General features: G+C 36.3%; 1 protein-coding gene across 7 annotated transcripts in view; it reads left to right on the top strand.

Annotated features, from left to right (window-relative positions):
- Window positions 1-14101, top strand: part of FNDC3A (fibronectin type III domain containing 3A) — a 169571-nt gene that overhangs the window by 148766 nt on the left and 6704 nt on the right. For all 7 annotated transcript variants that reach the window (XM_081215165.1, XM_081215164.1, XM_081215166.1 and 4 more), the window contains exons 21-25: window positions 721-870; window positions 974-1257; window positions 1357-1569; window positions 3917-4083; window positions 5480-5607. In XM_081215165.1, the coding sequence (XP_081071291.1) occupies window positions 721-870; window positions 974-1257; window positions 1357-1569; window positions 3917-4083; window positions 5480-5607 (942 nt within the window). The remainder of the gene's footprint in view (window positions 1-720; window positions 871-973; window positions 1258-1356; window positions 1570-3916; window positions 4084-5479; window positions 5608-14101) is intronic.

Below are 14101 nucleotides of genomic sequence, written 5' to 3'. Positions count from 1 at the left end.
GTATTGTAATTTCCTTGGCTTATATTTAAGTGATTAAAACAGTTTATATAAAAGAATAAAGATACTGTGCATTTCATCTCCATAAATTATACAAAGAGTAAGTCCTAGTTAAATTCACTTGGTAAAAAGTGAATTCTTTTTTCTCTTTGAAGCATTTAAATAAGGTATATTTACATTACAAGTATTTAGATTCTTGTTCCTGATGTGCTTTGTATTTTATCAAAGGCTTTGTCTCAGTACTGAGGTATTTAGCCACGGTAAGCTTAATGTTCAGAACATTCATAGGAATTAGTATAATACTATTTCTCTTATGTTTATTATCTCTAGTATATTTATTGCATATAGTAATAATCAATAATGATAATTACATTTTCATTTTCCTTTGAAATTTAACAAAGAAAATGTCCTTGTACGATTTAACATTTATATTACTTAATAGAATTGTTTTGAAGTATATTTACATTAAAGTACTCTTTCTAAAGCGATTCAGTCATATTTCTACTTCTAATTGAAAACAAAGTTATACTTTTTGACAAATCTTAAATTCAGGTGGCCTTAATGAATAAAAATGTAATACTGAACAGTTTAAATTCTGTTAAACATTTTTTAAACATCCAAAAACAATTCACTTTTTTATATGCTCAGGTAAAGAACATTTTTGCCCAAAAGCTATTTAATCATGTCAGGACTTAAGACCTTTACCCTTTCCTTAATTTAAAGGTCCCTTTGAGTAATGGAACTGATGTCACTGAATATCGATTGGAGTGGGGAGGAGTTGAAGGAAGTATGCAGATATGTTACTGTGGGCCCGGTCTCAGTTATGAATTAAAAGGACTTTCACCAGCAACTACCTATTATTGCAGAGTCCAGGTAAAGGCGGTCAGGGCCTTGTCACTTACTCTATCCAGAGTTTTGCATCTTGTGAGCATTTTCATGATCACGTCTTTACCTTTTGGGCTCTGTTAATTTGTAGGCTCTGAGTATTGTGGGTGCAGGCCCTTTCAGTGAAGTAGTAGCCTGTGTGACTCCACCATCAGTTCCTGGTATTGTGACTTGTCTTCAAGAAGTAAGTGATGATGATATAGAAAATCCCAATTATTCACCGTCTACATGCCTTGCAGTAAGCTGGGAAAAGCCTTGTGATCATGGTTCAGAAATCCTTGCCTACAGCATAGACTTTGGAGATAAACAGCCCTTGACTGTGGGAAAGGTTACAAGCTACATTCTAGACAATTTGCAACCAGATACAACATACAGGTACACAGTAAAAACTATGTTAATTTTTGCCTAGACCAGAGGGACACATTAAATAGAATAATCATAAACTAAACTTTTTTTTTTTAATATGGCACTTAGAATACGAATTCAAGCCTTGAATAGCCTTGGAGCTGGTCCTTTCAGCCACATGATAAAATTAAAAACTAAACCCCTCCCTCCTGATCCACCTCGTCTGGAATGTGTTGCCTTCAGCCACCAGAACCTTAAACTGAAGTGGGGAGAAGGAACCCCAAAGACATTGTCAACAGATTCTGTTCAGTACCACCTTCAGATGGAGGATAAGAATGGAAGGTAGGTGTTTCTAATTGTTTCTTTATATAGTTTCTCAGGTCTTAAGTACATAAATTTTTTAACAATAGAAATAAAGTTTTAAAAAACAGTTAGAAGTCTCATAAGAAATAATTTTTAAGTATGCCATTTTTGAAACATCAGAAGACATAATGAAGTTTTTCTGTTTATAACTGTGAGGGTGATGCAAGAGAGAAAAAATTAGGGGAACTATTATTTGGCTCTCACCTCTTACCCATTTCCTCTCTTCAAGCTAGTAAAAGAAACGTAATCTGTGCTGCAAAATAATCTCTTCAGTGCTTATTTCCAGCAAGAGGCAGTTTTTACAGTAAATCACTGATTGGCTTAAGGCCTTTGAGATCCTTGAAGGCAGGGATTATATCTCACCCTCCTCCACACCCTCACAGGGCCTGCACACTAAGTGAATGCAGTAGTTTACTTCCTCACCATCAGATCTTAGACTCTCTGAATAAATAGTCCAGTCCCCTGGCTACTCAGGTTCTTCTCTGTGCTACCATCCTTTACAGTCTCGTTACATCCATGCCATACCCCACTAAATCATGCATTTGAATTATAGTGTTACTCAAAATAACTGTGGTGTAAATTATTCAAATTCCAGTCTGGGGTAATTTATTGATATTATATCCAAAATAAACAATGCCATATATCTTTCGCAGCTGTTACTCTAATCTTTTAAGAATTTGTTTTTTTTGTTGTTGGTTTTTCTTTTTTGTTTGTTTGCTTTTTCACTCTTATTTATTAGAAATAATATTTATGTCTGATAGATTCAGAGTACCAGGGACAGTATTTCCCAAGATTACTTTGTTTTTTGTGTTGGGTTTGTATCTTAGCCAAGTATTCAATAATGGAATATTCAAGGTACTTGTATATAAGTACTCTCTATCAGAAGTACTTACATATTTAAAATAGCATACAGAATTAAACATACTGTATCAACAGTAAGAGCATTACACAGAGCAAATAGTATTGATCATTTCCTGAAATCTGTGCCTCTATGAATGTTCGCCTTTGCTCTTGGCAGAATTTTATGTACTGTTTGTAGGCTTATCTCTAGAAGGAAATTCTTTGCCTTGCCACAGGTTTCTGGTATAGCCATTTATCTTTAATATATGTTGTTACTGTTAGGTGAATTAATTCTTTAAGTTATTTTTATCCCCTTTCTAGCATTTACATTTGGGGTAGTACAAGAAGGTTTACTGGAAACAGGTTTAATTGGTGTTTGGTTGAAAGATAATAGAACAAAGATTCTATTAAGTATAGATTATATTAGTTTATATTCTTATTTTAGAACTTTAGCAGTAATTAATATTTAGCTAGCATCTAGAGAATTGTTGTAGGGTATGGGGTATGGCTTATGGTCTTTGGCTGTGGAAAATAAATAAATTAAAACGTTTTATGATATTGTAAACTTACCATATAAACTTAATGCATTAAATCAATTTAATATCTTTAGTTACTTTCTTTTGACTTTTCACAACTCTTTACACTTGCTGTGGGATCATGTCAGAATGCTACCTCAGCTGTTCCCTGACAGGTTTATCATCGTTCAGCTTTTTTCGACAGTGGTTTTGCCACTGGTTGTTTTCCTATCATTTAAAAAATTGGAGATTCAAAAGGCAAGGCTTATGTAATTACTGCTTCTTGGAAATACTCTTACTAAAGATCATTAAATATTTCTTCATTTTTAATCTAACTACAGTTTTCAGACTGTTAGAACTATATGAGTATTCATTATTCATTCCTCAGTTTCTGAAAATTCTTAAAATAGCCAATCAAAAATTTGGGGAACATTCAGCATACGGATAATATATATGATGTTAAACTTTCCATTGAACAGTTCAAGTGGATAATTTATGGGAAATTATATATTATCTCATACTGTTATGTAAATCTTAAGAAAACTTCACCAAATCAATTAAAATTATGCCTAGGAAAGGGAATTCTCTTTTTTATGCGACAAATTGTATGCCTATGACTCTAGTTAGAAATAATTTATAATGAAGATTGTGATGTACTGAGTATCCTTTAAAATGTGAACATTAAAAAACAGCAGTCAGAAACAAAGCTTATACCAGAAGCCTGAAGAGAAAAATTTAGCAATAAATTTTCAGGAAACCATGTCAAATTGGGAAATTTACTAATTCTGTGATTTTCATCATCTGCCGAAAAAACACAGATTTATTGTGTGACAAACCATTCCTGGCATTAAATTCTAGGAGTAACTTATTACTCCTAAATAATGTCCGAACTGTATTTTTTTTAGTGGTTTTTAAACTTTTTTCATAAGGTAGTCAAGGTTTATTTTTCATAGGAGTCATTTCCATTTTAGGTTTATATCCCTGTACAGAGGTCCATGCCATACATACAAAGTACAAAGACTTAATGAGTCGACATCTTATAAATTCTGTATTCAAGCTTGTAATGAAGCAGGGGAAGGTCCTCTTTCCCAAGAATATATTTTCACTACTCCAAAATCTGTCCCAGCTGCCCTGAAAGGTAAGTTATACATCCTCAAGTTATTTTCTTTAATAATAAATTAAATGCACTTTTCATAAAGTACTTTTGTACTATTAAAATTTATCATCCAGGGGGCTTCCCTGGTGGCGCAGTGGTTGAGAGTCCGCCTGCCGATGCAGGGGACACAGGTTCGTGCCCCGGTCCAGGAAGGTCCCACATGCCGCGGAGCGGCTGGGCCCGTGAGCCATGGCCACTGAGCATGCACGTCTGGAGCCTGTGCTCCGCAACGGGAGAGGCCACAACAGTGAGAGGCCCGCGTACCGCAAAAAAAAAAAAAAATTATCATCCAGGATGTGTCCAACATCTAAATTATAAGAAGGGAATTAGACAAGCCTACCTACTGGGACTTGCACTTAATAATAAAAGCTATTTTATCTGGCATATTGATAATCAGACAAGTGCTGGTTTTTGTCACTGATCTTTTTAATAAACATAAAAGTACTAAATTGAATAGGTAGGCTAGTTTTCTAATAGGGTCGTTTGCTGTTTCCACTATTTTTACTTAAAGAAAAAAATCACAATTCTGGTTGTTTTGAGTCATTGCTGTTTTCATTCGTTTGGATTTCAGGGAGAGAGCCAGGTCACTGTTTAGCAAAACATAAATAAATACTTAGTAAACTTGAATTTTTAAATCAAATTTACATACACACACATTTGTGTATATATTATATATTTAAAATTAATTTCAGCAGGGTTCTTACTTTAAAATGACCCTGGAAAGTAAAAATTACTAAAATTCCTCAACCTCTGAGGACAAATCACAAAGATTTCTAGTACAGTGTCCTGGATCATATACTTGAATGTATCATTTGTTAAGCAGATCCATAGTTAGCAAGACTGTTCTTTGAACAGTCTTTCTAATAATGCTGATGGATTTCACTGAGTTATTTTTCTGTTCCCTCATCTGGTTTAGTGTCTCTTTACCTTAAGAAGATTGCTGATTTTAACACCTTTGTACCCCACTATTGAGTGAGGCAGTCATATATGTGGTCAGGCAGCTAGGTGTATTTTTCAACTCACTCTCTTAGAAGATTTCTTAAATTATAAAATTTCATGTTCTAGTTATGCTCTTTGAAGTACCATAAAAGATGCTGTAGAACTGCCATTGGCTTTTTTTAGCTCAGGGAAAATAGTACTTATCTTACAGAACTTTTAATCAGTCTGGCCATTGGAGTGCCTGTAGATTGTATGGCCTTGAGATGGTAAGAGTTAGCCATTGACCATTTCTCTGCAAATTTCAAAAATTCACTGATATTTATTTCAAGTTTGTAACTATGTTTTAAAGTCTGTTGATTTTGATTGAAACAAGTGTCTGTGTGATGTGCCACGTTAAAAATCAAGTAGAGCAGATTTTATTTATATTTGTTCTCTACAGCCCCCAAAATAGAGAAAGTAAATGATCACATTTGTGAAATTACATGGGAGTGTTTACAGCCAATGAAAGGTGATCCAGTTATTTACAGTCTTCAAGTTATGGCGGGGAAAGATTCAGAATTCAAACAGGTATGTGCCAAATATAATTCTATAGATACACACTTTCACCTTTTTCATTTTTATGTATTTTCAATGCAGGATTTGACTACCTTTATCATCCTAATTCAGAAACATTTGTTCAGTGCTTACTATGTTCCAAAGATTAGTAACTACACAGTATATCAGGATTCAAAGTCTTTTGGGTGTGAACTGCACTTAAACAGAGTATTCGTTCATTTGACAGGTATTTATTGAACTCTGTGCCAGGCACTCAGGATACAAGTGAACAAAAAGTCCCTGCCTCCGTGCAGCTTACATTCTAGTAGAAAAAGAGATTCTAAAAGCAGATAGACACATCAGTATATCATATGTTAGATAGTGATAAGCACAATGGAGAAAAAATAAAACTGGATAAAAGGATTAGGGAGTACTAGGGCGAGGGACAGCTAGTGCTATTTTATATAGGGCAGTCAGGTGACATTTGAATAGAGACCCAAAGGAAGTGAATATGGGGAGAAGTGTTTAAAGAAGCAGAAACAGTAGATGCAAAGGCCCTGAGGCAGGAGCATGCTTGTTAAATTTGCTGTACAAGACGAAGGCCACCATGGCTGGGGCAGCATGAGCAAAGGGAGGAATAATAAATGAAGTCAGGGCTTTAATGGTAGGGGGTCTATGAGCAGGCATGGAGATCGTGTAGGGCATTATAGGTCATAGTCTGACTTTTACTCCATGTAAAATGAGAAGCCAGTGGAGGATTTTGACCTGAGTAGGCACATGATCAGACACAAGATCATTGTGACCAGAGTAGGATGAGGACAGATGCAGAGACAACATTGAAGAGGCTTTTACAATGTTAGTAATAGTCATAGTTATAATGCAGTGTTGTAAATATGACAATAGACACAGTTATTATGGAAGCCTAGAGAAAGTATCACCTTCCTGGTAAAATTTCAAAGATAGGTTCCTGGTAAACAGTGAATAGCCGATGAAGTGGGCAGCTGTCAGTGTCATTATGACTTTTATAAAGAAGTTTTTATGCAACTCAAAAGCCTTATTTCTGTAAGCATATCATCTGCTTGTTCCTTTTTGCTGTTACCCTTCTTGATTTTGAGGGCTTTTAAGCTGGGTTGTTTTCATTTTAGTTTCTGATTTTGTATTTTCTTTTCTCACTATTAAAAAATCATTCATCTGTTTTATTTCACTCGTGCTGTTATAACTATTAATAACAGAATACCTTTCAATAAAGTATAATTTTTTCCTTTCAGTTTTGCTAAATATGGAAGCATAATTTCTTAACCGAAATTACAAAAGGCCCCAAGGAGTCGGACTAAATTTGGCATGTGATTGTTTTTATTAAGCCATCTGCAAATTGACATGATAATTAGATTTGAATATGATTTACAGATAAGCAGGTTTCCTTCCAAGGAGGAAAGAAAATTAATATTAAAGAAAATGTAATTTCATTACATGTTCAAAGGAAATAGGGACCCCACATTTGAGTAGTATATGAATTTTAATAAATATATCACTACATGAAAACAACAGTGCTAATTCTAATTTAACTTAAAAGCTAAATTAACCCTATCACCAATTTTACTTTAGATTGTAAGCATACTGTAAAACTTAAAATACTGATTTCCTTAGAACTTCATCATATATATGCTCATCTAAATCTCTTAAATGTTTATAAAATTTTATGATTTATTGGCAAGTTGTATTCCAAAAGTTTGAAGGTCACTTTTTTAAGAGTTCAATCTCATTCATGGGATTTTAATATTTTACTTAAAATTGACTTGCTATTCAACACACATGTATTAAATACTACATATAAAGAATTTGAGGGGGCTATATTATTAATAAGTTACTGTTCTGATTTCAAGAAAGCTGTTTATTAGACGTTAGTAAGCAAGCAGAAATTTTGTAATCATGACATTCTATGTAAGCAAACAAAAGGTCATGATAAAGATAAAACATACTTTATTAAAAGGAATGATTTTTTTCCAGCTGGACTTTGGAATGTTTTCCAAAAGGATTATCATTAAAGGGAGTCTTTTTGGGGGGCTGATGAGCTTAGGAGGAACCATGAACTCTCAAGTATGACTTGAGTAAGGCTCAAGAATGGAGTGTGTACAGTGGGGGAAAGCGGGGGGTATGCTGGTGGGATGAACTGGGAGATTGGGATTGACGTATATACACTAATATTTATAAAATAGATTACTAATAAAAAATAAAGCTAAAAAAAAGATTGGAGTGTGTAGTGGAGGAGGTAAAAAATAAAGCTAAAAAAAAAAAAGATTGGAGTGTGTAGTGGAGGAGGCCAAGTCTTAGTGGGTCTTCATTCTACAGCAGTAGGAACTGTTGATGTTTTTAAGAAGAGGATTATTATTCATAAGTTGGTGGTTGAGTTTCTAGGCTAGCCTATTAAATAAAACCTGTTTAACCTGTAGTATTGCTGGGTTTGGGGACCTGGAAGCAAATTAGCCTAGCAGCAGCCAGTACTTATGACCCTGGGCCAAACTTAGAAACATTGATTTCTTTACATTCTTCCCTTTCTTCATCCCTCTTTGATCAGTCAGTGGCTTTTCAAACTCTTGCTGCCTTCTTACTGCTCTGTGCCCTGCTCTGCAGCACCTCCCCGAGGCTTGGCCCTGTTCTCTAAAATTACACTCTTCCTCTGACTCTTGCCTCCCTCTCTCACATACATCATAATTCTCATTTACGCAGTATAACTGACCTTATTGCCATTGGAGAAAGACTCTTTCCTTGGGAAAATTCATGTCAAAAGTCGAGTGTCTGCTGGCTCTTTAATCTTCCCAGAAGTGTATACATTTTTTAAAGCAAGTGCTTTTAAACCAAAAGCAGCATTTCAAGCGGTATAACAGGGTGAAGTGAACATATTGGGGGACAGTAGAACCACCATCAAAGCAGATAAGCACCATCTGGGAGTCTGTACCTAAGAGAGTTCTTGTGTCCAAGCTCATTAATGTTACAACTACCAGAAAAATTAATTCAAATTGGCTTATAGGGGCTTCCCTGGTGGCACAATGGCTAAGAATCCGCCTGCCAATGCAGGGGACACGGGTTCGAGCCCTGGTCCGGGAAGATCCCACATGCTGCAGAGCAACCAAGCCTGTGCGCCACAACTACTGAGCCTGCGCACTAGAGTCCGTGAGCCACAACTACTGAGCCCACATGCCACAACTAATGAAGCCCACGTGCCTAGAGCCCATGCTCCGCAACAAGAGAAGCCACCACAATGAGAGGCCTGCGCACTGCAAGGAAGAGTAGCCCCCGCTTGCCCCAACTAGAAAAAAGAAAGCCCACGTGCAGCAACAAAGACCCAATGCAGCCAAAAATAACTTTAAAAATTAATTAATTAATTTAAAAAAAATTTCAAATTGGCTTATAAAGTATAAATCCTCTTAGGGAGAAGCCTGTAGGTAGGCAGGTTGATGGAGAAGCTTAATGAAGTCATCAGGGACAAAGTTTCTCTCAGTGTTCAGTGCCTGCCATGGGGAACTTACACGTTCTTATTCACATTCAGGGAAAAGATAGCACTTGGGTTACAAAGCCATCCCTGAAGCAGGGACTGTGCCAGGGCTTAAGCCAGCCAGGGCCCACCTCTGGAGTTAAGCCTCAGCCAGCTTCTCCTAGTACATGGGCTGTACTTTGGATACCCCATCCAAAATTAGGGTATTGTTGGCAATGTAGGAGAACGATTGCTGGGACAGTGGCCTGTTGGATTCTATACAATTTCTTCCTTTCTTAAACTTCTGAACTTCAGATTCTCAAAAACAGTTGTTCCTCAGAGTGGCCTGCAGACCAAATAAACCTCAATGTCTAGGAGTGGAAACCACAATTCTGTTTTTCTTTCGCTGGTTTTGTTTCTTTGTTTTTAAGTTCCAAGTGGTGCTTAAGCACAGTAAATTTCAGAATTGCTCTAGAGATAGCCTCATCTACCAGAGGACAGACAGCAGAAGAAGAACTACAATCCTGCAGAGCCTATGGAACAAAAACCACATTCACAGAAAGACAGACGAGATGAAAAGGCAGAGGGCTATGTACCAGATGAAGGAACATGATAAAACCCCAGAAAAACAACTAAATGAAGTGGAGATAGGCAACCTTGAAGAAAAAGAATTCAGAATAATGATAGTGAAGATGATCCAGGACCTCGGAAAAAGAATGGAGGCAAAGGTCGAGAAGATGCAAGAAATGTTTAACAAAGATCTTGAAGAATTAAACAACAAACAAACAGATGAACAATACAATAACTGAAACGAAAAATACACTAGAAGGAATCAATAGCAGAATAACTGAGGCAGAGGAACGGATAAGTGACCTGGAAGACAGAATGGTGGATTCACTGCCACGGAACAGAATAAAGAAAAAAGAATGAAAAGAAATAAAGACAGCTTCAGAGACCTCTGGGACAACATTAAATGCAACTACATTCGCATTATAGGGGTCTCAGAAGAAGAAGAGAGAAAGGACCAGAGAAAGTATTTGAAGAGATTATAGTCAAAAACTTCTCTAAGATGGGAAAGAAAGTAGCCACCCAGGTCCAGGAAGCACAGCGAGTCCCATACAGGATAAACCCAAGGAGAAACATGCCGAGACACATAGTAATCAAATTGGCAAAATTTAAAGACAAAGAAAAATCACTGAAAGCAGCAAGGGAAAAATGACAAATAACATACAAGGGAACTCCCATAAGGTTAACAGCTGATTTCTCAGCAGAAACTCCACAAGCCAGAAGGGAGTGGCATGACATACTTGAAGTGATGAAAGGGAAGAACCTACAACCAAGATTACTCTACTGGGCAAGGATCTCATTCAGATTTGAGGGAGAAATCAAAAGCTTTACAGACAAGCAAAAGGTAAGAGAATTCAGCACCACCAAACCAGCTCTACAACAAATGCTAAAGGAACTTCTCTAAGTGGGAAACACAAAAGAAGAAAAGGACCGATAAAAACAAACCCAAAACAATTAAGAAAATAGGCACATACATATCAATAATCACCTTAAACGTGAATGGATTAAATGCTCCAACCAGAAGACACAGGCTTGCTGAATGGATATAAAAACAAGACCCATATATATGCTGTCTACAAGAGACCCACTTCAGACCTAGGGACATATTCACACTGAAAGTGAGGGGATGGAAAAAGATTTTCCATGCAAATGGAAATCAAAAGAAAGCTGGAATAGCAATACTCATATCAGATAAAATAGACTTTAAAATAAAGAATGTTACAAGAGACAAGGAAGGACACTACATAATGATCAAGGGATCAATCCAAGGAGAAGATACAACAATTATAAATATATATGCGCCCAACAAAGGATCACCTGAATACATAAGGCAACTGCTAACAGCTGTAAAAGAAGAAATCGACAGTAACACAATAATAATGGGGGACTTTAACACCTCACTTACACCAATGGACAGATCATCCAAACAGAAAATTAATAAGGAAACACAAGCTGTAAATGACACAATAGACCAGACAGATTTAATTGATATTTATAGGACATTCCACTCCAAAAACAGCAGATTACACTTTCTTCTCAAGTGTGCATGGAACATTCTCCAGGGTAGATCACATCTTGGGTCACAGATCAAGCCTCAGTAAATTTAAGAAAATTGAAATCATATCAAGCATCTTTTCTGACCACAACACTATGAGATTAGAAATCAATTACAGGGGGAAAAAACATAAAAAACACAAACACATGGAGGCTAAACAGTACATTACTAAATAACCAAGAGATCACTGAAGAAATCACAGAGGGAATCAAAAAATAAAAAATACCTAGAGACAAATGACAAAACACAACGATCCAAAACCTATGGGATGCAGCAAAAGCAGTTCTAAGAGGAAAGTTCACAGCTATACAAGCCTACCTCAAGAAACAAGAAAAATCTCAAACAACCTAACATTACATCTAAAGGAACTAGAGAAAGAAGAACAAACAAAACCCAAAGTTAGCAGAAGGAAAGAAATCATAAAGATCAGAGCAGAAAATAAATGAAATAGAAACAAAGTAAACAACAGGAAAGATCAATAAAATTAAAAGCTGTTTCTTTGAGAAGATAAACAGAATTGATAAACCATTAGCCAGACTCATCAAGAAAAAGAGGGAGAGGACTCAAATCAATACAATTAGAAATGGAAAAGGAGAAGTTAAAACAAACACCGCAGAAATACAAAGCATCCTGAGAGACTACTACAAACCACTCTATGCCAATAAAGTGGACAACCTGGAAGAAATGGGCAAATTCTTAGAAAGGTATAACCTTCCAAGACTGAACCAGGTAGAAATAGAAAATATGACCAGACCAATCACAAGTAATGAAATTGAAACTGTGATTAAAAATCTTCCAACAAACAAAAGTCCAGGGCCAGATGGCTTCACAGGTGAATTCTACCAAACATTTAGAGAAGAGCTAACACCCATCCTTCTCAAACTCTTCCAAAAAATTGCAGAGGAGGGAACACTCCCAGACTCATTCTGTGAGGCCACCGTCATCACCCTGATACCAAAACCAGACAAAGATACTACAAAAAAAGAAAATTACAGACCAATATCACTCATGAATATAGATGCAAAAATCCTCAACAAACTGCTAGCAAACAGAATCCAACAACACATTAAAAGGATCCTACACCATGATCAAGTGGGATTTATCCCAGGGATGCAAGGATTCTTCAATATATGCAAATCAATCAATGTGATACACCATATTAATAAGTTGAAGAATAAAAACCATATGATCATCTCAATAGATGCAGAAAAAGCTTTTGACAGAATTCAATACCCATTCATGATAAAAACTCTCCAGAAAGTGGGCATAGAGGGAACCTACCTCAACATAATAAAGGCCATATATGACAAACCCACAGCAAACATCAGTCTCAATGGTGAAAAAATGAAAGCATTTCCTCTAAGATCAGGAACAAGACAAGGATGTCCACTCTCACCACTGTCATTCAGCGTAGTTTTGGAAGTCCTAGCCATGGCAATCAGAGAAGAAAAAAATAAAAGGAATACAAATTGGAAAAGAAAATGTAAAACTGTCACTGTTTGCAGATGACATGATACTATACATAGAGAATCCTAAAGATGCCACCAGAAAACTACTAGAGCTAATCAATGAATTTGGTAAAGTTGCAGGATACAAAATTAATGCACAGAAATCTCTTGCATTCCTATACGCTAATGATGAAAAATCTGAAAGAGAAATTAAGGAAGCACTCCCATTTACCACTGCAACAAAAAGAATAAAATACCTAGGAATAAACCTACCTAGGGAGACAAAAGACCTGTATGCAGAAAACTATAAGACACTGTCGAAAGAAATTAAAGATGATACCAACAGATGGAGAGATATACCATGTTCTTGGATTGGAAGAATCAATATTGTGAAAATAACTATACTACCCAAAGCAATCTACAGATTCAATGCAATCCCTATCAAATTACCAATGGCACTTTTTACAGAACTAGAACAAAAAATCTTAAAATTTGTATGGAGACACAAAAGACCCCGAATAGCCATAGCAGTCTTGAGGGAAAAAAACAGAGCTGGAGGAATCAGACTCCCTGACTTCAGACTATACTATAAAGCTACAGTAATCAAGACAATATTGGTACTGGCAGAGAAACAGAAATAAGGATCAATGGAACAGGATAGAAAGCCCAGAGATAAACTCAGGCACCTATGGTCAACTTATCTATGACTAAGGAGGCAAGAATATACAATGGAGAAAAGACAGTCTCTTCAATAAGTGGTGCTGGGAAAACTGGACAGCTACATGTAAAAGAATGAAATTAGAACACTCCCTCACACCATACACAGAAGTAGACTCAAAATGGATTCGAGACCTGAATATAAGAATGGACACTATAAAACTCTTAGAGGAAAACATAGGAAGAACACTCTTTGACATAAATCACAGCAAGTTATTTTTTGATCCACCTCCTAGAGTAATGGAAATAAAAACAAAAATAAACAAATGGGACCTAATGAAACTTCAAAGCTTTTGCACAGCAAAGGAAACCATAAACAAGATGAAAAGACAACCCTCAGAATGGGAGAAAATGTTTGCAAACGAATCATCGGACCAAGGATTAATCTCCAAAGTATATAAACAGCTCATGCAGCTCAATATTAAAAAACAAACACCCAATCCTAATATGGGCAGAAGAACTAAATGGACATCTCTCCCAAGAAGGCATACAGATGACCAAGAAGCACATGAAAAGATGCTCACCATCACTAATTATTAGAGAAATGCAAATCAAAACTACAATGAGGTATCACCTCACACCGGTTAGAATGGGCATCATCAGAAAACCTACAAACCAAGAAATGCTGGAGAGGGTGTGGAGAAAAGGGAACCCTCTTGCACTCTTGGTGGGAATGTAAATTGATACAGCCACTATGGAGAACAGTATGGAGGTTCCTTAAAAAACTAAAAACAGAACTACCATATGACCCAGCAATCCCACTACTGG

This window comes from Mesoplodon bidens, assembly GCF_964165515.1.
Source record: "Mesoplodon bidens genome assembly, chromosome: 17".
Taxonomy (NCBI): Eukaryota; Metazoa; Chordata; class Mammalia; order Artiodactyla; family Ziphiidae; genus Mesoplodon; species Mesoplodon bidens.
The sequence above is the reverse complement of the archived record's forward strand: the minus strand, read 5'-3'. Positions and strand labels throughout refer to the sequence as shown.